The sequence below is a fragment of the Rhineura floridana genome, chromosome 9, assembly GCF_030035675.1.
Source record: "Rhineura floridana isolate rRhiFlo1 chromosome 9, rRhiFlo1.hap2, whole genome shotgun sequence".
Taxonomy (NCBI): domain Eukaryota; kingdom Metazoa; phylum Chordata; class Lepidosauria; order Squamata; family Rhineuridae; genus Rhineura; species Rhineura floridana.
The window spans coordinates 111,358,122-111,385,386 of NC_084488.1; the positions used below are offsets into that span (position 1 = coordinate 111,358,122).

Below are 27,265 nucleotides of genomic sequence, written 5' to 3' on the forward strand. Positions count from 1 at the left end.
GGGTGAATAAAAATCAAATAAAAATAAAGATCTCCTTTTCTTTGATTCAAAATTACAGCAATGTTAAGTTGCTGATTTAAAATACCTGCTTCGCCTTAAAAAGCAAAAAAAAAAGGTTTAAGAGTCAAACTACTGTTCTGACTTGAAATGCAGAATTGTGTCCTGCACCATATTTCATTCCAGTATTTCGTAATCCAAGGGAGAAAACATGTTCCATGCAAGCAAATACAAGCCAAACTGATCAAAGGCCTCGTTTTGCTCAGCCAGTTAACAAGAGGTAGCTGAGGATAATAGTGTTCAACCAAAATGATCAGTGCATCTTTTAAAGCTGGGTCTTCCACAATATTATGGGGTGTTATATGTGCTTGTGCATTTAAGATCACTTTTGTTCTATAATGGCAGCTCATTTACATTTCCAGCAAAGGAAAAAGAAAATATTAAAGGCAACCTTCCCTAATAGGGATTGGGGTGTTTTTGTTTATTAAACGGCAGTTCTCAAAGAGCAATTGTCTGCAGCTTTGAATCCTCAAATAGATACCTTGATTGCCTCAGTTAATCAGCTGAAATGCAGTTAACTGATTAAAATTGTAGGTGTGTGTAATAGTTTTTGTGGCAATTGCTAGTATTGTGATAGTAGCAGCACAAATAATTCAATCCTGCGTTTGGAAGGGATTTTAACTGCCAGCATAAACTCTGCTCTGCACAATGTGTGACTTTTCTCAATGAAACGGTGGATAAAACCGGACTGATACGTGCTCAGCATGTTCAAAACAGCATATTAATCCTTATAATAAATTGAAATCTGTTTTAGACTCTTACCAAGTTGCTATTCCAATTCATGAGGAATGACCAGCCTCATTTGTAACATTACATTTTCTTAAAAATATGTGACGACAAATGAAACATGTTGAAATGGATAATAAAAATGTGGTTTTTTTTATCCTGCCGCTTAGATGTAAAACACACACTATGTATGCTAGAGAAAATATGGTGATTGCTTTTGTGTCTTTTTGTAGCCCTTTCATGAGCCGGAAGGCTGCTTTAAGTGCACATTCCAGGATTTGTGAAAACTCCCTTTTATTTGACTTTTTGCATTATCTTAACCCAAAGATTTGTATTCTTGCCACTCAGTGGCTGTCTGTTTTTCTCCCCCTTTTCCCAGTACTGGCGTCAAGTATACTTGATCACTGTGCTTGCTATGATCTTGGCAGTATTCTTTGCTCAGATCCACCCCAGTTACCTCACTCAGCAGTGGCACAGGCTGCGCTCAGTCATCTTCTGCTCCGTGTCAGGTTACGGAATCATTCCTACCATCCACTGGGTTTGGCTCAATGGAGGTGTCGGTGCTTCTATTGTGCAGGTAAGCTGAGAAGTTACCAGGCTAGCATCCCTGTGTGTACTCCAAGGTAAGTTCCATTCAGTCTGTAAAGACTTCCAGATCAGCTGGCTTACGGTTGCACCCTTTTACTTGATCCTACTTTTTTTTTTTTAAAAAGGAAGCTTTTCTGTAAATAAATGAGAAGAAAAAGAACAGTAAGAATTGAAACTTGAATTGAATTATGGCGAGGTTTGTTCTTCAACTGTATCCAGATGATGTTCCTGGGGAACTATAGGAACAACTTCCCCAGCATGATGGCTCTAGCCCTGATCCAGGATTGATAGGTGTACAGACATAATGAAGGGCGAGAGTGGGGTGCTGCTTTGTGGGTATCCTGGGAGAGCCCTTCTGCAAAAGAAATGTGTGTCTAGTTTGGCTTTATCTCTTAAGAATATATTTGTGAAGATAACCTCATTGGGGGAAGATGACTCAGTTGCTCATGGTGAATACTATCTATATGTGCTTTTCGCTAAACATGATATAGGAAAATGAACTTGGGTTACATGCTTGCTTTAAGGACCTACTTAACATTTGAAATCTGTTAAGGAGGATTACTATCTCTGGTGTGTCTTTTTTCCTTGATGAGGATCTTGCTCACCTTAATAGCTAATGCTGCTGCTTTTGTCTTTTCAGGAATTTGCTCCCCGTGTGATTGTGATGTACTTGATAGCTGCCATAGCATTTCTCTTTTATATTTCTAAAGTCCCAGAAAGATATTTCCCAGGTAGGGATGTTCATTGGCTGGATGGTTACGAAGGCACGCAATGAAATTTTGTTGGCTGTTGGATCTTGCTATGCAATAAATATTGGGATCAGTCTAAGAATCTGCATGTTTGTGCCCCAAATTGTGACTTTTAGTTTCTAAATACGCAACTCTTCACCACCTACAGAAATCTCGGGAGCTTGGTATTTCTGTTGCTGCTGTTTGTGTGGCCCTGAGGATTACTGCATGGCATAGGCCAATTATTTATTCAATGCTATGCGAGCGCTTATTGCCCTGTACATCTCCTCTCTGTTGCTGTGGGCACCTGGGCCCAGTTGTATGGTGTGACAAAAGGAGCACATCGTGGGCCTCCACACATGGGTTTTTAAATATCTGTTCGGTTCCTGGAGTGCACTAAAGCCTACCTAGTTCAGCATTCTTGTTACCAACAGTATTGAACTAGTTGGCTTAGGAGCTCACATGAAGGGGATGGCCCTCCCCTGTGGTATTGCTCCAGCACGTGGTATCCAAAGAGAGTTGTCTAAGAAGGTCAAGTATTCTCTCCCTTTCCAGCAGTATATATTATCTGGGGAATCTTTCACACAGTCCTGACTGGGAGGGAAGGCTTTCCAGAGAAGTCACACCATACTGTGTCATGCAGAAATGAGTGTAAATGGGTGCCCTGGTGCATACAAGCAGTGTCCAGATAAAAAGAAGGCATGTGCCTCCAAAGCTTCTATCATGTATACTGCATGTTTTGGCTAAATCAGTTTGTGTTTTCCTTTTCCAACAGGGCAGTTGAACTACCTCGGCTCAAGCCACCAAGTATGGCACATCCTCGCAGTAGTGATGTTGTACTGGTGGCATCAATCTACCGTGTACATCATGCAGTACAGACACAGCAAACCTTGCCCTGACCATAGCGCACTCTAGCGCACAAAGGTATGGTGGTTTCTTGTATAGGAGGAGATGAAAATGGACTGGGTTGTTGTGGGGAAAGGGTTTCACCTTTTTGTTGCCACAGTTAAAAAGGCAGTGGTTGAACTCCTTGCCTAAAAGCCATAAAGGATGGATCTCTAGTTGATTTTTCATTGTTGGGGAGAATTGTGCTTACTGGAGTGAATTTGCTTGGGACAACAAATGCTCTGGAATTCTCAGCTTACTAACTGGAAAGGAGGTAGAATGCTGTATGCTTTTTTGTTCCTCTACTGCTTCCAGCGCATAGGAAGCTGCTTTATACAGAGTCAGTCTGATGGTCCATCTAGCTCAGTACTGACTGCTAGGAGCTCTTCTGGGTACTAGTCAGGCCCATCCATCCCAGCTCTTCCTGGAGATGCCAGCGATTAAGCCTGAGAAAGAGATTTTGCCTGCAAAGCATGTGATTTACTACTTAGGATATATAGCTTTTCGTTTCCTCTTTAGAGACTTTATCCTGGCTATATTAATTCTACATCTTCCTAGCTTCCTGGTTTTTGGGCTCAACAGCCTCTCTGTCCAGGACAGCTGTTAGTCATTTGACAGTACTCTAGCAGTACTGAATCTACTTCTTTGAATTCTGGCCCTGCTCTTTAGGTTCACAGGTGGGCCCAAAGTCAGAAGGCCACTTTTGATGAAAGTGTGCAGAACCAAACATTTTTCATTGACTCTCCTTAGGTTGCTATTGGAAGGCTATATTTTGGAGGCCAGGAATTCCAGGGAAGGGTGTTATGATGATGGTGCAATGTTGCCTGTTGTGGTGGTGAAGTGGAGCAGGAAGAAGCAATTTGAGTACAACAGACAGATTACAACCCCCAGTACCTTCTTAAATGTATCTTTTGGATCTTTTCCTCTTGGTCTCTACTGCTGTATCGTACCCTTTTCAAATTGGCATAGTTTACAGCTGACATTAATGCACAGGAAAATGCTTCATTTCCATACGACTTGTGTGGCCCCTTCATGACAGACTAAAATCTGCTGTTTGTTCCCCCTCATTCTGGAAAAAAATCAGCAGTCTTCCACCATTTCACTGCACGTATAGGAGACTTTGCATTCTACAGAACTAGTTCCCTTTTTTCTGAAATTATGATGCTGGCAACTACTTTATTTTCACTCTTTGCTTTCCCAGGGATCTTGTCATTTGTTTTGTTTATAGTATTTCTGTGCCACATTTAAAGGCAAAAAGCCCTCCCAAGGCTGCTTATATGAAAATAAAAAAACACAATCTCAAAATGTTGGACAGATCTCAAAGTGCAGTGAATCAGTCTATAAAACTTAAACTATTTTAAAATCATTTCAAATCAGTAGTAAAATCTAAAACTAGCCCATCCTCTTTTATAAAAGAGCGCATTTTAAAAGCCAGAACAGATGGGGCCAACTATAGATAGAGAGGGAGGGAGGGATGTCCTTTGGGAGAGAGCTTCCATAAATGGAGAACCACCACTGAGAAGGCCCTATTTTTAGCACCCAAGCATGTCACATTGGAGACCCCACATCATCCTGTATTGTCATATTCTGCACATCTTCCCAGACCAAATATGAGGAAACCTAGTGACTGACCCACTCATCTTCTCTTTCACTTTAAAATCCTGCAGAGGCTGACCTTTCCTGCTACCTCCTTGGCTTAGGCAGGCTGTACTTGTAATCTTTTGAAATTGCTTTTGTTTCTTTTAGTCTTATTGCACCGAAGTTGTGACAATGAATGTCTCTATTGCATGCTGAGTTCAGGAGCTGTTTCTCTTGAATCCACTCCACATGTTAGGGACAAAATGTTTTAACAGGCATCTCAAAGACCATTGAAGAGGTCTCCAGTAGCAAAATAACTTTTCAAGTTTAGGGTAGTGAACCTGCTGCAGAGGTCACCCTGTCTTGGCACTATAGAACAGGGCCATGTAAATATAGATCAGATTTACTCAAACCACTTATACAAATTGTAGTAAGATTTTTGCCTGGAAACTATTTGTTCTGCTACACTGAAGAAGCATTCCCAAAGTAGTATGTGGCATTCCTGTAATAAATTCTCATTCTGGGATCTCACTTAGGAAGTTGAAAATCCCTTATGTCTGCTGTTTTTTTTAACATGTTCTGTGTCTTTGCACTGATGTTTGCTGTTATCCTTTAAACATGAATTTGAGGGATTTTTACTTGATTTCCTCTCCCTTTCTCTAAGTGTGTCTGCTGTTGTTTGCTTCAGTGAGATTGTAACATGTTAATCTTGGAAAAAGCAGTTGAACCCCACCAGTAATTGCAGATTCCAGGCTTCTCTTGTATATTATTCAGATGTAATTCAGTAGTTTGTAGTTTGTAGCTTAAGCTGGGAGTCCTTGATTTATACATTATATGTAAATGGCCAAGGTTTTTTTTAAAGATAAGGGACTATTTTAAAGTACTGTAGCTTTTTGGCTAAGTAGAATTGCTCTGAGCAATCTTTTCAAGAGGATAGCATTTGTCTGCTGCCAAACGCAGGGCAGTCTGTGTGTCTAGGCATCCACTCTCTGCCCCCCCCCTTTTGAAGCAATTGGCAAAAGTCAGGGAGCAGCCACCTCCTGTGTTGAAATTCCAGCTGCCACATCTCAGCATCCATGCACTCTCAGCATGTTGAGAGATGATTTGTAAGGAAGAGCAGAGGTATTTGACTTCATCTCCTTCCCCCAAATTGAGTTCTAGACTTTGTTGGAACCATTAGTATAGAATGCAATGAGGGAGTGGGAGAGCAAGCGAGCTGGTGCCTACTATTTCTCCACTCCATGTTTGTTCCTGTAGCTGCTTTGTCACAGAGAAGCGGGCAAGGTTTCAAAAGACAAGATGGCTACAGGGCGCATAGTTCTGACTTTAGTGGGGCCTGCGTTTAGGACCTTGGAAAAATGGCTTATCAGTAAGTTAAACATACTTCTAATGTATATAGCTTACATTAGTCTACAGGCTGAGCAGCTCTTTACCTATTTAAAAGTATGCAATGATGCACATAAATAGGAGTGATGACTCTTAGAATACAGAGGGGAGCCTAAGTGCTAAAAGCTTCTGAATAAAATTGTGAATTACTAGTTTGATATCTACTTTGGATCAGTACCAGACTTTTAGCTGGCTCACACGTGGCCCAAATCTATAGGCTAGGCACGGGAGAAAATGGAATGGCAATAACTTGTGCTGGCACTCTCACTGCACACAGAACCTTACATGTAAAGCTGAAGTTGTGTAGGCATTGAAGCCTCAGTTCAAGAATAAAGGTTCAGAGCCTGATAGTGGCATGCATCAGCCTGGAGCTGTCTCCCATGCCTGACTGCGTATGAGCTACCTGCAAAGCAGCTGTTGATTTCAGATTATACAACCAGCATAATTTTTCACATGCCACCATGTTAAATTGTGTTTTAAATTGTGGGCTCCTTCTGGAACGAAGGGTGGGACATAAATTTAATAAATAATAATAAACTGAAAATACTGCTGTTTCCCATAAGCTCATTTCAAACTGAAATTTTACAAAACTTATACTCCTGAACTCAGAAATGCTTGCTTAACAACCCCCTAGAGAAAGAGGCAGACCTAAAGCAGGTTTATCGATCTTGATCTCTACTTCGCTTCGGGCAAATTTCACAGCTCTGGGCACATACGCCAATATTGCCCTGGCGGGTTTACTGCAACTTTCATCTATATCCTTCCTGCTGGTCAATATCTATGTTCCTCCTACAGTCTCCAAGAGGACTACAGAATTGATTTGGGACAAGCTTGAAAGATTTATATTGGACTTGATGTCTTCCCATTCCAGGGCACATCTCATTATGGCGACTTCAACGCAAGAATTGGCGCCAATACTAAAGCTCTTCTCTCTTCTCCCCTGTGGGGTGAGATTGACCCAGTAAATTACATCCCTTGCTATGAAAGGACCTCTAAAGATCCAAAGATAAACTTTGCTGGGATATGTCTACTGCAATTGGTCTCCCGTTTAAATCTGGTGATTCTGAACGGCCATCCAAAGTTAGATAATAGCGATGAATTTACGTATGCGTCCACCCAAGGCAGCAGTGTGATTGATTATATCTTACTCTCATACCCTCTTTTTTTACAGACTTTAAACTTTGCTATAGTTGATAAACTTGAAAGTGATCACTTTCCTTTGAATTTCACATTGACCCTCAAGGCCTATAGCCATTTGACTTTTTACTCGCAATATGCAGATGGAGATCCCAGTTCTAACTATAAGAGGTCCCATTGGACCATTGAGTCTTCTAATAAGGTTGCCCGATTCCTCGCCTCTTCCCGAGGTATGCTTCTTAGATTTAAAATTACAAATATTCGCTCGGAGATCGTCACCGATGCCTCTGACGTTCTAGATGCCTACTCTTGCCTATCCACTGCTTTATACGAACTCTTAAGACCTAAGTCGCACCTTTGCAGTTCTTTTCCTAGCTCCCGCCCCTCTTATTGGTTTGATAGGGACTGCCTTGAGACTAAGAAACATCTAAGAACGATCTATAATCTCTATCGGAATAATAATGCCCAGGTATTACCATCTGAATACTTTGCTATTAAAAAGAAATATAAGCAATTAATTTCTACTAAAAAGAAAATAGCAGCCCAAAATCAATGGAAGGCCTTGATAGGGGCCTCCCTAAATAAGAACTCAAAACTCTTCTGGGCTTTAGTAACAGATGCCTTATGCTCGTCAGATCCCTCCCAATGCAATATTCCACCTATAACTTGGGAACGTCATTTTGTTGAGCTGTTCTCGGACGATGAGAGCCGATCGTCCGATCCTCTACCTTGCACGGATTTCTCTTCTCTTCCTATCTGGCCTTTAGTAACACCAACGGAAATAGCGGCATTGATAAGTAACTTAAAATCTGGCAAGGCACCGGGTATTGATGCCTTACCAGCTGAACTGCTAAAGTCCCATATTGACTGGTGGGCCCCTCTGCTGGCCAATCTGTTTTCCCATATTAACCATACCGGGCAATTTCCTACATCTTGACTGGAGGCAGTTATCATTCCAGTCTTTAAGAAGGGCGATAGGGGTGACCCCACTAATTGCAGGCCTAGGCTTATCAGTCTTCTGTCAATCGTGGGCAAGCTCTATGCTAGCTTCCTCAATACCAAGCTGCTCTCTTGGATCGAGGAAGAAAACATTCTGGGCCGAGAGCAAGCAGGTTTTAGAAAGGGAAGATCCCCCTTGGACCACTGTCTAATATTATTTCACCTAGCAGAGAAATATACCTCTTCCCACGGCAATGGGCTTGCAGTTGCCTTTATGGACCTAAAAGCGGCCTTTGAATCGGTCTCAAGAACTAAGTTATGGTCCAAGCTATCTTGCTCCATGATTGACAAGAGACTGCTTTTTCTTATAAAACACCTATATCAATGCACTACCTTTCGCGTTTGTTGTGGAGCGAATGGCAGCCTGACCAGTTCCATCCTAGCCTCCAAGGGGGTCCGTCAGGGCTGTGTTCTAGCCCATACCTTATTTAACCTCTTTCTTAATGACCTGAAACATTGCTGTTCTTCTCCAAATTTCCACTCCCCTAAACTGGCTGGATTTGATTGTCCCCTCCTTCTATATGCGGACGACGCTGTTCTAATGTCCCTATCAAATATAGCGTTAAAACGCCTTTTAAGCACCTTTATGAACTACTGTTCTGAAAACTTGATAACTATCAATTTTAACAAGTCTAAGATTCTAGTTTTTTCTGTTCACCCATGGAAGATTAAGGGTCAGACAATCGAACAAGTCAAGCAGTTTAGATATCTGGGGGTGTTATTCCAGTCAACCCTTTCTTGGTTCTCTCACACTTGCTCTGCGATCCAATCTGCTCTCAATTCAGTTAAGGCAATAATCCGTTTTTTCTTTACTAAGGGCGGGCAATACGTACCTGCCGCCATTCAAGTGTTTAAACTCAAAATTCCCAACTTCTCTATGGGGTCCCATTATGGGCCCCGAGCTTCAACGCCAAGGTTGAATCTGTTCTTTCTTCTTTCCTCAGAACAATCTTTGGCATGCCTCACTGTGCATCTGCTGCAGGCCTCCGTTTGGAGGCTGGGGTTTCCTCAGTTGAATGCACCACTTGGCTACTGGCCTTTAGATTCTGGCTTAAAGTGGCCTATGCCAATCCTGACATGGGCTACTTACATCTACTATGGAAAGACTCATATATTAGCTCATGGTCAAAGAGTTTCCAGGACAAACTAAAGCTGCTTGGCCTTTCAATAGCCTTAGTGTCCTCACTAGATGCCAGCTCAGCAAATCGCATTATTGAGCAACGTATTAATGATACTGATGCTCAATATTCCAGATCTAGGGCTCGCAATACTTGCTCCCCTATGTTCTTTGATCTTCAATTCTCATTTCCTGCCCGTGCATCCTATTTGACAAATCTATTCCGAAATATCGTATACTCTTTTCAAGAGCGAGATTCAACTGCTTCCCCCCCCCCCCGCGATTTTAGACGGCCGTTTTAAAGGCATTCCCTATGCAAATCGCATCTGCCCCTGCTCAAACTCTGAAGTCGAATCTTTGGTTCACACTTTTCTTTTTTGCAACCTTTATTCTGCTGAACGGCTTAGATTTATTTCTCCCATAATTAATCGTTTTCCTGGAAGATCAAATAACTGGTATGTCCAACTCCTCTCATCCAATGCTGATAAGCTATGGACAGAAATGGTTGCTAAATTCTTAAACGTAATCCAGTTAAGACGAAAGAATTCTTCCTTTTAAACTGTGTTTTTATAGGATTATACTGTTATATTAATACACTGTTTTTATTTTTTATGTACCCTGTTGAATTTTTTGTACGACGGGTCTGTGACCGTATAATAAAATTCATTCATTCATTCAACCCTGTTAAGTTTTCATGGCAATATGCAAAATCAGAGAATCCAGAGTTAAAATTTGAAAATAACAGCATCCAAACCAGTGTTGGACTTCTTTCCCTCAGTGGTCTCAAAATTTGTTGAAATTAATTAAAAACCAGCCATGTTCACGGAGTATCTTTAATCCTATTCCTGACCTTGCCCTGTCTCTGTCCTTCATCTTCTGCAGTTTAAAAAATGTATGGCTGATTTTTAATTAATTTAAGAAAATTAACATTGGAGTCTATGATAGCACAGGCATGCTCAGTAAGAACTAACCGTCAGTGTTCTAAAAGCCAGACTAACAGCTGTTTGGCTTGGCTAGGCTAATTAGAGTCAGCTTTGGTTTACATTTGGGTGGGAGGCTACAGGTCTCTGCTATAGAATAAAAGTGTGGGGGAAATTCCAAAAAATGATAGTTAACAGTATTTTCCTTTTGGAAAAGGTGCTTTCCCTCAGCCCAGTGCCCAACCACCCAAACTCCTCCCCTCCCCTCCCACTCCTCTCCTTGTGGTCAGTTTCATCTATCCTAAGCATGATTGCATGGGAGTAAATCCCATTGAACTCAGTAAGCATGCAAATGATCAAACCTGCGCTTCCTTCCTCCCAAATTGTGCTTGCATTTTTACAAATTTGTAGGGCAGTACAGTATCTCAGAGAGGAAGTCAGGTCTCCTGCTTCCCTGGTGCATTCACTATAGCTACTCAATTTCCCTGCTTTTCAGGGTTGCTGTTGAGCTGATTTCACATCAAGTCTCTTTGTTATTGAGAAGATGTGACCAAAAGTTTGTAAATTTGAATTCTGTATGAAACAAGCCAAGGTCCCCTTTGAGCTAGTACAGATAATCAGAAGTAAATTGTCATACTAGCAACAGACTTATACCTCTCTGCCCTTGGCTTATTCCAAGAGGCTCAGTATTTACTCAATTCCTATCCTAAAAAAAAACCTGGATTTTGAACATTACAGTTTTACTTTGCCTTAACTGTTAATCATACAATGGTGCAAGTTAACAACAACAAGTAATAGAAATAGTACTACTTTATGTATGGTGGCAATCTCTCTTCTCCTGGTTCTTTTTTCTCTTATAACACACACACACAGCCTGTAGTATCAATATTACAAAACCTTGTGTCCCCCTTTGGAGACAAAAAAACAAAACCTACAGCTGTTACCCTGGGGACTTGTTCAAATAAGTGTACTATTCCTCTGACACTAGACCAGCTTGGTTTTGAACACAAGCAAGAGTGGGTTTTAAAGAAAGATAGCTTCACTGTAATCGCTTGAAACTACTCGATTATTAATGTTGAACAGAGTCTAGAAGGGCTGGTTTTATCTACCATAAATGTACCCTATTGAACAATCTAATTTGTACAGCATAATGTATACTAGGGCATAACAAAAGTAATCCTGTTGTTGTATGTGGCAACTTTGGAAATAACCCTATGAGTTTGGTGGCTTTTCTTGTTCAGAAAACAGAAATACTAGGGACAGTTAAAGAGTGATTGCATTTTCTACCCAATCAACATTTGGAGGAAAGGTGGGATATTAAAATAGTAAATTTGCTTATAGTGCTAAGGGCCTTGAAGTAAATGTCATTTGGCTTTAGTCAAAGAAGAACTTAAATAACTTCCCCCAAACTTTAAAAAATATGAAACTGTTTATTGGCGCTGAAAGTGATATAATTTCTAAGAAAATGAAGTTTTTGTTTGATGCTTCTATAGAAAGTACTCTTTTGAAGAATTCTCTTAATTTTGAAGTTAACTTATTAATGCAGCACAAATGGTTTTTTTAAAAAAATCTGGTAGCATATGTTTAATACAGTTGGACAATGTGTTGTCTGCAAAGTTGAATTCAGTTAAACGCCAATGTGTATAGCTGTATATAAAAACCTTTTGTAAATGTCTACCTGTACATGTAAACTCGTCCTTGTTTTTAATATTTATTTTAAGGTATTATGAATGTATAAACAAGCTCCAAGATCTATAGAAAAGTGAATGCAAATGGTAAAACTCTACTACAGATTTTCTGCTTTGTAAGCCTTCCCCTAGTAGTAATTAGCCACGCAACCATGTACCATTATCTGTTGTTGAAGCCTCATTTTTAAGTTGCATGCCTTGCTTTTACGTTTTTATTTAGATGACAGCCAGTGACTAATACTGCTGTGCCTTTTTAAAAACTGTTTTCATTCCTATACTTACATTCAGTTAGATGTACAAAGGGAAGTTGCTGCAAAATCCTTTGCAATTTCCACTTGAGTGTGGCCTCTTCAAGTTGCACCAGTATGTATTATTTAAATATTCCCTCTGTAAATAAAACTGTTTGTGGCAAATGTACTTGATCTGGTGTATATGTACAGAGACAAGCAATGTGTTGGGTACCAGAGGGGGATGCATAGAACACAGCTTCTCCTGTCACTTATGATAAAAGCCACATGAACAAGGCACTTAGTTCAACCTACTTGACGAGCTTGCTAAGGCTCTGAGACTTTTCTGAATGGCTGCTAACAAAAGACAAAACTAGCTTAGATAACAATGGTCAGGAAGCTGTTTTATGCAAAATCAACGTCCACATCATTATTTCAATGCATCTCTTACAAGCGTTCTCATGTGATGTCTGGACTTGAGGCCTTACTCCGTCCTCCAGTCTTCCAACTGCTAACTTTCCCTCATTTGCTGAAACACCTCCAAGTTCTGTCAAGTGATGTGACATAAAACTAAACTGATGTAGATTATGATGTAGTAGCCCAATCCCTTGGAACAAGTGAAGGATCATGAAGCGAGAGAACTAAAGTAGCAGAGTTCTCATTTTTCTCTTGGCCTTTTTGGTTTACTTGAGTGACATTAGAAACAGTTTGACAGGCAGTACTATGAAAGGATGTAAATTTAATATTGCTAGGGACAATAATTCATTAGCTTTTCTTTCTTCATGATTCTGAAGTTATTAAAACTTTGTTTGGGATGGTTCTTTGGAATAATTTCACTCCTGAATGTGGTTCACAATAACTTATGATATAATAAATGTGTTGACTAAGCTTCATTGAAGGAGTTCACAAAGCAAGCAAAAGAAACAAATCAAGAGCCATAAATAATGCAGTAACTTTTGATAAGAGGCAACATGCACAGAAAACACAATTAGCATTTTGAGTGGTAAGATCTGTAACACCCCAGCTCTGATGTAAAAATTACATGGGTCTACACAATCATGGTATCTGGTATGTTTATTTAGTAACAACTGAAAGTTGCTCCCATGTACATACATTTCACACAAAAGTTAAAAGTTCTGTTTTAGTGGTAGACACACAAAAAGCTTTAGAAACTTCAAGTCTAACAAGAAATGGAAGTGTAATTTGAAAAGTGCACTTAAAGCTGTTTGCCAGCAATTAAAATATAGCATTTAACTGTTTTATTCTTGAGTGATGTCCTTAGTCACTGAAACAAAAGTTGGCTATAGATACTATTACTATATTCTTTTCAATGAAGTGCTTCAGAAAAATAACTGGGCAGCTGGTCCTTTGCATTTCCCTGTTACTTTTTTAGCAGCTTTTGGCTTTATATATTGTTTTTCCAATGCCACAAAAATGATTGTGACTGCAATGTTGTTTTAGATCACAAACTCCAAGAGATGTGATGTGTGCGTGTATGTTTTATATATGTTTCTCTCTATAAAAATACACCCTATCATATATAAAAAATCTTCAGATAGACTCTAGTTGCTATTATCACAGTAGTAGCTATAGCCAGTCATTCTCACAGTAGTTATTTTTGGGAGAAAGGGACAGACTTCTGGGCAGCCTTCCTCCCCCAGCTTGGGTACTGATCCTGTCCCTCTAAATTATTGGGTGCTGGTGACTAGTTTGACACAGGATCATGCTGTAAGATATAAGCCTCCTTTTCTACAGGCTAATTATAAAAGTAGTAAGCACCTCCATCCCTATTTGGATAGGGGTGTGGATTCAGTCTCTTTCACCAAGCTCAAAAATTGTACCTTCAAAGGACCGAGTTGCACAAATTTGGACAACAGTATAGTAACCATGAGGTGGTTTTACCAGGTGGGAAAAAGTGACAGCTGGTATTTAAACCAGAGCCTGTTGTTTTCAGCCTTTAGGAGCACATCTGCTCTATTAATCCATACAATAAAAACACATTAGGGTGGCTATTGTGTCAGATGCAGTAAGCAACTATGCCTCAAGTTGAGCCAACTGTGCAGCTGGTTTTGGAAGATGTACTCAGCTGTCTGCTGTATGCTAATAGGAAAGGTAAAAGCGTGGGGGGGAATCCCACATCTGGCAGTCATGGATATGAATTAACATCTCAGTCTTACTATTTTAGGAAAGACCATAACAGATTCAAATTCAAACATGTGTACACATACGCTGCAACCAAGCCTCTTTCTCCAAAGCTACTAACAAATTTTTCTGTGAAGTTCAGAACTGAAGGGAAATTCAAATTACTAAATTTGCTTTCTGCAGCTCTTGGAAACAACAAAAATAGGAAAAAATTAATTCTGTGGGGTCTGCCAGTATACCCCAGTAACCACACACACACACACACACAAATCAACATACATTCTTATCTACAGAAACCTGTGAAAATAAAGTCTTATGCAAAAATATCTATGCAGTCAATAATATGTGAAGCAAGGCCCTATGAGAACGCAAAGAATATTGGCAATCATCTGAATGGCCACATGTTTATTTGGCCTTAAAGACTGTGCTACAGCATTTATGCTTCAGCCTCAATCTGGCAGAGCTGCATCAATTCTTAATTCCACATGCTCCTCCATACTAACAATCTAATCGCATGAACTGAGCAATACAAGTATCTTCCACGAGACAGGACCAAAGGTGATGACTGTGAAAAAACTTGTATATTTTCTTAACCAATCAATTTTCAGAGGAAACATTAGGGAAATTATTGGAATAATGCTAATGCACTGCTTCTACTCTCCCCACCACATTGGAATTATTGCAAGACAAGATTTACTTCCCTCTTGATCAAAGGCGTCTCACATTTCAATACAAAATGATCATAATGGAATTATCAGCCAGTAACTGGGTATGAAGTATACATGGAAACTCCTTCAGGCAAATGCTGACAATAATTTTAGGTTACTACCAACAAATAATGCAATGAGCTGGTTGTTCTAAACGTAGCTTGTTTGTTTTTCACAGCACATTGGAAATTTTGTGCAAAGGAAGGATTTTTCAGATGGCTTGAAATAGAAAACCTGTATCAATCGGATCAGACACTAGATAATGTCCCTGAGCCAAAGAAATTTGTTAAAATCAATGGGACAAGTTAATGAATTTCAATGGGACCTCAGTATAACTACTACTTTTGGATCAGGACTACTGTGCCTATTTTGTGCCACCTGATAGCATTTGCACCTTTACGCACACACAGGCAGAGCTCTTACATTGGAATCAGCCAGCTGTGAACAGCTGTGTTAACTCTAGAACTCCAGTCCCCTATGGCCACTTCGAACATTGCATGTTTCATTCACAAGAAAGCCTTTCTATATAGTAAACCGTCACAAAGGCCATATACATGAATGCTCTCTACATCTATTTGTTTACTTGCTGAGAACCCACACCTGATTACTTTCTGGGTGGGAAATCTTGCCATGGTTGAAGCAGCCCTTAGATAAAGAGCTGTCTGGTTAGTTTTAATATTACAAATGTTTACAGAAAACCTGTATTTAGTTCAAGAAGGCTTTGGCACAAGAATAAAAGCAGGCATTCTGAGGTACATGCACAGTTGGCCATTTTCTGCCATATGTGCTTTACAGAAATATTTAGAATGACAAGACACCTAACTCACCCGGGCTCTGTGTTTCATATGACAACCATGAAACATATACCTGGAGAAAGCTTCAAATCATATCTTGATTGCCAAAAAAATCCTCTCATAAAAGCAACATTTTTCTTAAAAGTAATTAATTTTTAAAGCATCCTACCCCTCTACCAAATTCATCCTGTATTAACATCATGTTCCAAGTTACCAAAAGTGTTTATTTTGATACTTTGCTTTTGCACAGCAGTTGGAGGACAAGAGACCACCACTGGGCAAGCATTTAAGGAAATCCATTCACTGCAGTACCTTTTTTCCTCTCTAGTTAAAAAGTAAGATTGCTTGTTTCTACAAGTTCATATTCAAGTCAGGTAAGCAATACATCAAGAACCCAGTTCTTGTACCTTGTGTATAAATGCACAGAAGTGCTTCAATTCAGAATTGCAATGTGAACGACTATGCAAAGCTTAGGATCCAGAGAAATCTCAGGCTTGTATGCATTAAGTAGGATTTTGACTAATTTTTATATAATTGACCTCATACTTTTGAAACATTTAAGTTTCCCAAGTGGTTTGTCATGTGTCATGGAAGCAAGGGGTCTGCTGCTTCTGCATAAGCACTGGAACTACATTGCAGTGTTCTCTAGATCCTGGCCATATACTTCTGTATATATTTAGAAACAGCTGGTTACTGTGGTGTTTTCACACCCACACATTTCAGAGAAGCTGGTCTAGATTTTAGCCTAAAGAACAGAAAACATGAGAAATATTCTGCCAAATTAAATCAGGCTGCTATATGAAACAGTCACAGCTAATTGACAATGGATCACAGTGAGCCAAGGACATTATGAACATGTTTGTCAAAGTGGAAAGTTCTGAGATGCATCAAGTACTCGCCTTCTAAGTTCTAGGGGTTCTAAGTTTTACAACAGTGTCTCAAGGGCACCAATTGGCTCAGAGGTAAATTCGTAACAGGTCAATGGCCCTGGCAGTAAGGCATTGGTGGTTTACTATGCAGTTTACTGGTAGCAGACTCAAATCAACATTGTTTTGGCTCCAGTTTATACCTCCTTTGCTGGAAACTGCCTAAATTCAAGTTAAAATTTTCTTTAGAGTTAGGTGTATTTTGTATGAAGTCTAAGGTAAGTACAATACTGTGATACAGAACATATTTAAAATATTAAATGGGAGCGATTAAGCAAGAGTGATTTAAAAGACATTTCTAGGGTATTGCCCTGGAGTACAAAACCCAAGTAAAATGAAGCATACATTGCATGAAAATCCTACATTATAATAGAGCTTTACAGGTTTGAACTTGCCAACAAATTTCTGGCTTTTCTTTGTCTTTGTCAAATGCTGCGTGCAAGTAAACCAGGCTGTCTTCTGAAACAGACTGTGTAATCTTCAAAGTGTTGCAGAATCCAGCTTTGTATTTTCCTTCTTGATTCCCAATGTGTTCTAGTATTGTATTCCACTAAGTTCTTGAGATTTTAAGTTAGAACTATCCCTGTTTTACATTAATGGCACTTATTGGGGAAAAGCAGAGTTCTAGCATATATAAATACAAAGGTTTAGATTTCTTTCTCTATGATTAGAAATCTAATGTCAAGTCAGAAAACTCTTGATGTTCAGAGATTGGGGGGGGGCAAGTTGTGTGAACTAGTACCAGATCAATCTGGCTTCTTAATTTTGGGTTTACAGATTCTGTCCCCTCAAGACTATTCTTGTATAACTATCTCTTTTCTGAAGAGTAACTACGCGGTAAAAATGGCTGTATGTTGATATAATCATAGGCAGTTGTCGCAATGATAGATTTTGAGAAGATGTCAGAAACTCTTAGTGAAATGCCCTCACCACCATCTCAACATTGTATGCTTAAACTAGATTTGAAAATCTGAGGATCTCTGCTGAGAAATGATTACATTGTACTTTTAAAAAGTTTCATCTCAGTTCAACCAGATGGATTATGGTGGCGTATAAAATCCTTAAGTAATGTAAAGATGTTCCTGGAGGAATCTATTGTTTAGAAGGAAATGGAGCAGCCCCAAATGGATCCAACTCTATTGACTGTTGTTGCTGGCTTTGTTGAGATGTCACACTCTGCACACACTCTGTGAAAGGAACTGCCCCAAAATCATCTGTTAATTTTATCCCCTCGCCAGATTGAATGCTTCCAAGTAGTGAACTCTGTCTAGGTCTACCAGGCACTACTGTATTATAGTCCCCACAATTATCACCCAGTCCTTGATGCGGTGGAAGACGCGCCAATTCTGTGGGATGGAAAGGCTTGGCTCCAAAGGGATCCAGAAGGTCATCTGCTTGAAGAGGGTTGACTCTGTCCTTGCTATCTGACAGGGCAATACTTATGTTTTCCTTGGAATCTGAGATTGTCAAGAACTCATTACTGCTCTGGGAGTCCCGCCGACCAGCTTTTTTGTGCCTGCGGGCTCTCTCTGGTGTGCGGTAACTGGGCTTCAAAGTCTTCTTGGTGCTAGTTGGTGTGCCATGATGGCGCTTCCCATTGCTCTTCGATACATCCTGTTTCATGCGTCTCTGGCGGGAGGACAGTTTCTGCAAATTCCGTTGGTGCTTCACTTTTTGGTGCTGCTGGCTTCCTGCTATCTCCTCAAATGGGATAAGCCCAAATAGGTCCTCTTTGCTCTCATTGTTTGTTGGGATGGAAAGAGGAGGGAATGGGATACAGCCAAAAGCATCCACACTTTTGGGAGACATGGGAGATGGTTGATTTTCAGAAGCTGAAATCAGTTCATCTTGCTGTGATGTTTTTCTGCTGAATGGGGCTTTGGTGAAGACATCAAAATCATCCTGATCTTGTTCTAAGCCTAAGAGATCTTTGCCATCTTTTTGCTTAGGCTCTTGAGAATGAAGAGCAAGGAATGGAACTGCTCCAAAGACATCAAATTCTTGCTTAGGGCTCCCCTTGGTATTTGGCAACTCAGACAACAGAGGAAATGCTACACTAGGCACTCCGTTTTCAATACTGCCAGTCTCTTCTCTGTATCTAATGCCAGGTGCCTCCTCCACAGGTCTAGCATGACCAGAGTCAGAGTCAGAACTTAGTTTATCATCATCATCTGCATCTTCCTCAGAATCCATTAGAAGGGGATGCTGACCAAAGTTCTCTGGCTCAGTATCATTGTCATCAACAAAATCTCCATGCTCAGCCTGCAAGACTTCTTCATCCTCTTGCTCCTCTTCCTCGCTGCTCTTAGGAGATGGAGGGTCTGATTCAAAGTCACTCTCCGATTCTTCATTCCCTTTTTTTGTATTTCCTTCTGTCACCTTTACGTCTTCATGGTCCTCAGCAGCCTGGCTTGACCTCTCATTTTTGGTTGGTCTCCCTACCTTGTTTTCTAGATTGCTTGCTGAGCTATTAATTTCATTTCCTGGGGAACCTGTAAGAATATGCAAGAAAACTTCAATTTCATCTTAATATTTCATCCTCCAGATAAACACACTTTTTAACATTTTTGTTATGCATTGGGATGGACTATGTTTCCTTGTTTGATAGTAGAACTAGACTTCACAATAAACTGAAGGCAGATGAGATTTTTCATTGTGCAGCAATTGCTGCAGTGTGGGATTTTCAGAAAGTACTGTATTATATGAAGAGGCCCCCATTTCAACAACCCTAGAACATGCCAAAGTAAATACCTGTCTTGCTGAATCAAACCAACAGTCCATCAAACTCCGGTTTGTTATTCTACCTCCAGCAGTAAGCTGTCTAAGACTCCTTGGAAGCTTGCAAGCCAGGCACGATGAAAACAAACCATACTGTTTGCCCCCAACAAATAGTGTACTGACTATGGGCATTCCATTCTTAACTGTTAATATCAATTTACAGCAATGGATAGACATCCTCCACATGTTTAATACTTTTAAAGCCATCCAAGTTAGTAGTTGCAGGAATGAATTTCAATTAACTCTAAGTTACGTGGAGCTGTCTTAGTGGATGAACTATTTGTGCATGAAGCCCACTATGTCCACTCTGACTGGTAGCAACTTTGCAAACTCACCAGCAGTATGTCTTTTCCACGCGTTAACCTGCAACACTTTGACCAAAGAGAATTAAGATCTGGACACTGGAAGTCCTGGGAGAGGAGTTCAGTCTGTACCTTTTCTTCCACTGTTAACAAAGCTCTAGTTTTTGAGAGAGTACCTACCGTATATTCCGGCGTATAAGATGACTTTTTAACCCAAAAAAAATCCTCTCAAAAGTTGGGGGTCGTCTTATACGCCCAGTCGTCTTATACGCCGGAATATTTCTCCTGCTCGCAGCCTGGCCTGGCGTCCCCTCCCCTGAGCAGAATCCCCATTGCTCCTCCGTCTCCGCCTCCTCCACCGTGGCGAAGGCGGCGCCCAGCGCGGCCTCCTCCGCCTCCTCCGTCGCAAAATGGCGGCCGGGGTGGGGAGCAGCAGCAGCAGCAGCCTCCCCGCATCCTTCTCCTCCGTGGTGGCCTCGCCTGCGCCGCCTCCCGCCGCTGCTGCTGCTCCTCCGCCTGTGGCTGCTCAGGCGAGCGACGGGGCCGCGGCGGCGGCAGCTGCTCCTCCTCGGGCGGCCAACGGCGGGCCGCTTTTGCTGCTCCCGCCACCGCAGGCCGCGCCGGCAACTCCGCTGACGCACAACCACCGGGCGGCGGCAGCAGCAGCGGGAGGCGGCGGAGGCGGGAACCCACTGCCGACAGCTGCCCCTGCGGCCTCCTTCTCGGCGCCCGCCGCCGCCGCCTCCGGCCCGCTGGCGCTGCAGGAGCCGGCCTACAACTGGCAGGCGACGAAGCCGACGGTGCAGGAGCGCTTCGCCTTCCTCTTCAACAACGAGGTGCTCAGCGACGTCCACTTCTTGGTGGGCAAAGGCCGCGCCGGGGCACAGCGCATCCCCGCCCACAGGTCGGTGCGGGCTATGGGGCGAGGGGGCGCTGGCCACGCAGGGAAGAAAGGGGAGAGGGACGCTGGCTTTTTAAACAGGGATCAGGGTCAAAAGTTGGGGGTCGTCTTATACGCCCAGTCGTCTTATACACCGGAATATACAGTAATTATGCCAGCACCATTCATAACAATGTTTTTATTTTATTTACAGACACTTCTACTCAAGCTTCCTAATACTTCCAGCAGCTGAGGAAAAGTGCAAGTTCTATCTGTCACATGGGTGGAAGTCTTCCTACAGGATGCTGGACTCAACCCTAAGGGCTGTATCCAACACTGCAACTCTGCTGGTGCAATGGACTTCTGTGCACACAATAGACCTCTCTCTTCCCCTCCTGTTTCCTCCAGCTGCCCACACACCCTCAAGATCAGCTCTGGAGGGTTGTGGGACCCTCCAGAGCAGATGGTTGGGACATGTGCAGCAAGAAAACAGGAATCCTGTTGCATCAGTGCAACTCTCCTCATGCAGCATTGGATACAACCCTAAGTCATTAGGAGTGGACTCACTATCCATCTGTAGTGAAGATCCACTGAAATCAATAGGATCCAAGTCGTCTTGCTTAAGCCCCACTGATTTCAATGGGTCTACTGTAACCATGACAAAGTCTGGATCCAGCTCTTGGGCATTATGAAGCAAACCTGTTTTCAACCTTGCAATGAAATATTCTTTAACACTGAATTTGCATTTTGACACACCACCGAGCTGATGTTTTCAGTCAGCTGATTATTTACCCTATGCCTCTGTTACTACATTGAATCTGATCTGCTCATTTGCTTGGTCTATTAGGACAAATGGGGTACAGCCCCATCAACCTCAGTCTTCCCTCAGCATCTCCCACCTACCTGCCTTCTTACTTACAACCAGTTCACAGGGTGGCCCTGACTCCCTCCTCCTCAGTCTTTGTTGTCTTTGTAGAACTAAACAGGGAGGATGGCAACAAAACTAGAATTAGTTGGCTCCACCTGTCATTGACTCCAGCTCCACCTGCTGGTGGCCTACCTTCCTTCCACCCTACCAGTCCCAATGGGCATCAGCAATCACTGGATATTATTACCCTGAATGACACACACAACCTTGGCGCTTCACTACACCTGACTGAATATCACAGGAGGTTTGGACGGGGGGCAATGCTTACATACCTCCACTGTGGAAAACCATCTGCTTCTTGATTTTTGTGTCAACTGATCCAAAAACCCATTCTTCAAATGTCTGATTATGTTCAAGAACACTGTCAAAGCTTTTTGAAAACCCAACGTTCTCTATCCAAAAACTTCTAAAGGGTTTAGTATCCTGAACAGTTTCCTATCACCTACTTGCAAGGGGGTGGTGAAGAGAGCATAGATTCAATAAACTTTCCTCCCCACAAATAAATAATTCAAAATAAATCTGCACATGCAGTTTAAGGGGAAAAATGGAATTAGTAGAAACATCAGGTGATTAGAGCTTTGGGATATTTCAAGTTTACTCTCAGTGTCAGGTTCTTCTTAGTCATATTAAAATGTGGATTTCATCCCTTGATGTAGATTTCCTAAGGGAATAGCCATAATGCAGAACTGTAGAAATCCATGCCATCCAAATTCTGCCACTTTCAACATTTGCTTGGATTCTATTTTGTTTACATGGATGTGATTTTGCAAGATTAAAACATAAGTATAACACAACATTTTTGTTTAAACACCAAATTTCAAATGGCTATCAGTATGAGCATTCTTTTATCCCCATGTTGAAACAGCTAGCTATTTCTTCTAAACTTTAGGCAAAATATTTGGAAGATGTAGTAAGTTCTTTGTTGAGATAAGATTTGAACCAAGAACTAATTTAATTCTGTAAGAGCACCACATCATAATTATCCTAGGCCCACCCAAGTAAGAGCCCTAGGAATTCAACACTACTTCTGACAGAATGCTATTTTTAAAATGTATTCATACAAAGGAGGCACTAAGCCTATTTCGAAACCAATTCAGTTTCTCATACCAAATAAATCCGTATTTCATTTAACATTGCTACAGTTGATAAATGCGGAAGGAAAATCTCAAGTTCATTTTTAAATTAATGCCATAATAATGTTATTGTAAGGTGCTTTAAGATCAACATGCAGAAAAAGATTTGAAGTAATCTCTAAACTGCTGCAATGAACATTTCAAATCTAAATTTATGAAGAGCTGAAGAAGTTTGTGGTATAACATCTGCTTGCAATGTATTGTCCAGATTACATCTCTTCTAATCAGGTTTGCCTCTTGTAGAAGGCTGTTCTTCTTCCTTCAGATTCAATGCAGGTAGAACATCTAATCATGAGATACCAATCTTCAAGGAAAAATTCTTTTCTGATGTTCTTTTTCTAGACATCTGATTATAAGAGGATGAATGGCTTTTAACAACTGGAGTAATTACATCCCTTCTGCTAGTTCATTTCAGGGATTGGGAGAAAGCTGATGCATAACCACTGTATAGCTCCTTCTGAATTAGTAACATACTGCCATCATTATTTCACAGCAATTTGCCACATGTCAGCTCTAAGGATTACTGAGACACATCAACTAAATCTGCACTATTCTTTTGCAACAGGCAGAGGGGCAGATGACAAGTGTGATCAATTTAGGGGCTGCTTTACTGCTCTTATTTTAAAGGACAGACAAAACCTAGAAATTATGTTTCTGTATGTTTTTCCTTATCTCATGCACAAGCTTTTTGTGACATCAATAAATTGGAAGTCTCTTGAATTCTGTTCTCCCATTCATTGATCATCATCACATAGAAAATGAGAAAACTTTCTTTCAATGATGAGAAGCTAAGGGAAGATGGCAAATCTATATAGCTGACTTACTAGTAGCAAAAGCCACAATGAATTGGATTTACAGCTATCTGAAATAGTGAGATTTTTCTTGTCTTAATTCCTTTAATATAAATTTTCAAACTGGGAATGGTTACAGGTTCTCTCTAAAGATGCCTCAATCATTCTCTCTTTAAAAAAAAACACCTTGCAGCTGTAACTTTCAAGTATACCTGAATGCTCATTAGAGATTTTCAGAGAGCCAAAAAGAAGTTATGTGGCTGTGGAAGTAGGCTCTGACTCATGGCATCTTATGCCAGAATAAATATGTCAGTTGCCACAATGCATTTTTTACAACACTCCTAACATAAGAACTTTTGATATTAAAACTCTTCCTGATGTGGTTTAGTAAAAATTCGCTTATACAATTTACCAATTTCTTCCCCAATATGTTACGAGAGAGTGACTAGGGGTGATATTTAACACCACTCCTACTCAGAGTAGACTCACTTGAAGCTAATTGACATGACTATATTAGGTTCATTAATTTCAATGAATCTACTCTGAGTAGGGCTTAGTTGAACACAACTCTGAAATCCTTAAAGTTGAAATGGAAAGTATGTGCATCAGCAACAGTTAATACTGTTATAGTATATGTAACCGAAGCTGTTGCTAAATATTGTGCCGTTGCTATTGCCTCTAGGAAAACTCTAACCTCAGTTGCCTAAACTTTCAGTAATTTTGTACTATGTTTTTAAATCTATGTTGTATTTGTATATATTTGTACTATTTGCTTTGGTCAATGACTGTAATAAATCTGACTTGACTTGACTGTTAACAGTATTGTGTGATATTGATATGCTGTAAAAGGTTTAGAGAATGGCAACTAGGGGCATTTAATAAAATGATGTGTACAATTTTCAGTAATTTACAAGCTAAAGATTTTCACACAGTATAAATAAATACAGTAATTCTACCATAACCAGATTATGTCTACTGGCATTCTTTATTCATCCAGTTCTATTGTTGGTTTTGTACATTCATTTGACCTGACAATTTCCTGATCAATATTTGGAACTTAAGACTTTGTATATCCAGATCTTATGCAGATCAAGGAATAGAAACCTCTGCAACAAACTCCAGTCTTGCAGCAAGAGGGCAGCACCTCAGTCCACAAGTGAGAATACCTCATTGTGCTCCCAGAGTTAATAGAAAATAAAGATTCCCAGTCCATTTTGAGTAACGACTCTAATATTCAGTAGTCTTTTCCCCTGAAGAACTATTGCAAGTTGTAAGGAACTCAACAACCTTTGAAATGCCCCTTGAGCTTCTTGTCAAACTGCAGTCTGTAAACACCAAGGCTAAGGGCCACTTCAACCACTATTGCATTTGTGGTAGCACTAAGTGAATTCCACACCTAAAATTATAACATGGGAAGCATATTACACCTACTTATAACAGAAGATTTATTATCATCATCATCATTATTATGCATGTCAGGAATCTAGGAGCATGTTTAACTTGGGATTTCATTGTATCAAACTCACCAGTAAAAGAAATTAGAACACTGGGACCAGAACCATTTGCAATTTTGTCTAACTCTGACATCAAGTATAATGTATTAACTGAGGTCACGTTCTGGAAGAGCTCTGCTTTGTATCCCCTTCTGGCAGAAAATGTATAAATCTTGAGAAAAAACAGAACATACTAAGAGCAGCAGCATAGAGGAGAGTAGGACAGGGTGCCTACTCAAAGGCATGCAGCCAAGGATCCCCTCCAAAACCAACCCCATCAGGCTTCTCTGTCAACTGTAACCTGGCAGCACTCATTTAATCAGGCTGCAGTAGAGGAGAGATGGAAGGAAAGGCCCCTCCATAAGCTCTATTGAGAGACCAGCTCTTTTGGCTCCTCTCTCTGAGCTCCACTTCCAGCTAATTGAAAGAATGACTATGCAATTGTAACTGGTGCCCACATTTACTTTTTTTCTGTTCCTCCATCTTTTCCCTTTTCAGATTGTAAGTTTGCACAGAAGTGAAGGGAATGACACTTTGGTCTCTGTCACCAGAGGAACGAGGGCTGCTGGGTCAGTTGCAACACCTCTATCCAAGCAAGACCACCAGCAAAGAAATAAAAAGTCTGGTGATCCCAATTCAATATGCCTGTTTACAACTCCCTACTTTGTTTTCACATTGTCAAACTGATCTCCCTCCTCTATTCTTTTCCTCCACTTCCGTCCTTTGTACTTGTGCCGGTTAGTTTGTAAGCCTGAAGGGCAGACAATATTTATCAGAAAGCAGGATAGCACCACGCACATGTTATGGCCTGTATCAGCCTGCCACAACTTGGAGGGCACCAGGTCTGGGAATGATGACTATAGAAAACCCTCCTCCCCTCCCTACATACTTGTCCATTCTATTCCCTTAAGATTAGGTTATGTTTGAATATAAGAACTCCAAAACAGATTTCAGAAAGCTACAGTTGGGTTTAATATAGAACAGCAACACAGACTTGTAAGATGTTAAATACTATATTCAATAAACGAGGCTGAGAAGAGGGGGAAGGGGGGCAAAATCTCTGGGGCCTGGTCCTCTGGAGGGCCCAGGCCTCTGGGGGCCTGGACAACGAAAAAAAGAATTCATTACAAAATAAATTTTGGTAACTCAACAGACCAGAACGTGACTAGAGTATCTGTTGCTAAATCTCAGTATATCCAGGTCTTCTTGGATAACTTTTACTGAGTACAACCTTGCTTTTGCTTCTTGATCTCTCAGTGACTTTTGATATACTCGACTACAGTATCCTCCTGGACCGGCTCCGTGGAATGGGAATTGGGGGCACCGTGTTGTGGTGGTTTCAGTCCTACTTACAAGACCAAGTCCAGAGAATAGCACTGGGTGATTGTCTCTCAGCCTCCTGTCAGCTGTGTCATGGGGTGCTGCAGCATACCATCTTATCCCTAATGCTATTTAATATCTATATGAAGTTGCTAGGAGCAGTCCATCCTTAGCATCTGCATCAGGAGATGCTGTGTGGCCTTGGAGCGGTGCCTGGACGCAGTGTATTCTATGTACCGTCACTATTCTTTTTGGTGTCTGCTGATGTGTTTTAGTCTTTTTAGTCTGTGGCTATATTAATTGTTTTTAAAATGTTTTTAATTGCTTGTTCTTAACTGTTTTATCAATAATTTAAATGTTTTTATGTAAACCACTTAGAAGTTTTTTTTACCATCAAGCAGTATGTAAATTTTGTTACAAAAATTAAATTAAATTAAAAAATAAGCACCGACATTTATTACTATGATTCAGACATGGCAAAGAGAAACATGTACCTTGAGACCAGAACTATTAGCAGTAGGCCCCAGTTCACAGAACTGTATTAGCACTACTAAGTCTAGAGGTCAAAGTGGCATTGATGCCCCATTTTGCACTACTTTAATTTACTAATCCCAACAAAGCACAGTGAAAAGTTCTTCCTATATAAAACTAGAGATACAGCTAAGGATGTCCCCCCCCCCAAAAAAAATCAATTTGGATACATGAGAGAATCATGTGAAACATGGTGCACCTCTGCACCTAAGATTCAGTAGGCATTGATAGATCATTATTTCTGGAGTCCAATTAAGTATGGCTACATGGGAAAGATTCCAGCAAGTTTCAACTAATTACAAAATGTAATCAACCTATAGGATCTTCCCAACCTCCTGATACACTTCAAAATATATTTATGGTTTATATAGGACAGGTGACTAGCACAGAGTTTAACTATCAGCTGTTGAATATAGTGAATATTTAGTGGAAATATGAAAATATAGAAACACTTTAAGGATTAACGCTGCAGTTAACAATTTCTAGTACGCTTACCAAAGGAAA

General features: G+C 40.7%; 2 protein-coding genes across 17 annotated transcripts in view; one reads left to right on the plus strand and one right to left on the minus strand.

Annotated features, from left to right (window-relative positions):
- Positions 1-27,265, plus strand: part of PAQR3 (progestin and adipoQ receptor family member 3) — a 37,330-nt gene that overhangs the window by 4,009 nt on the left and 6,056 nt on the right. For 2 of the 12 annotated variants that reach the window (XM_061583266.1, XM_061583274.1), the window contains exons 5-8: positions 1,163-1,360; positions 2,012-2,102; positions 2,875-3,023; positions 11,843-12,264. In XM_061583266.1, coding sequence (XP_061439250.1) covers positions 1,163-1,360; positions 2,012-2,102; positions 2,875-3,014 — 429 coding nt within the window. In that variant the 3' untranslated portion in view covers positions 3,015-3,023; positions 11,843-12,264. The other 10 variants (XR_009757769.1, XR_009757768.1, XR_009757767.1 and 7 more) reach the window with 10 other exon arrangements.
- The window catches only part of BMP2K (BMP2 inducible kinase), a 78,193-nt gene continuing 63,920 nt past the window's right edge, over positions 12,993-27,265 (minus strand). For 2 of the 5 annotated variants that reach the window (XM_061583260.1, XM_061583259.1), the window contains exons 16-17: positions 21,469-21,543; positions 12,993-19,097 (exon numbers count right to left, since the gene is read on the minus strand). In XM_061583260.1, coding sequence (XP_061439244.1) covers positions 17,698-19,097; positions 21,469-21,543 — 1,475 coding nt within the window. In that variant the 3' untranslated portion in view covers positions 12,993-17,697. The remainder of the gene's footprint in view (positions 19,098-21,468; positions 21,544-27,265) is intronic. The other 3 variants (XM_061583262.1, XM_061583263.1, XM_061583264.1) reach the window with 3 other exon arrangements.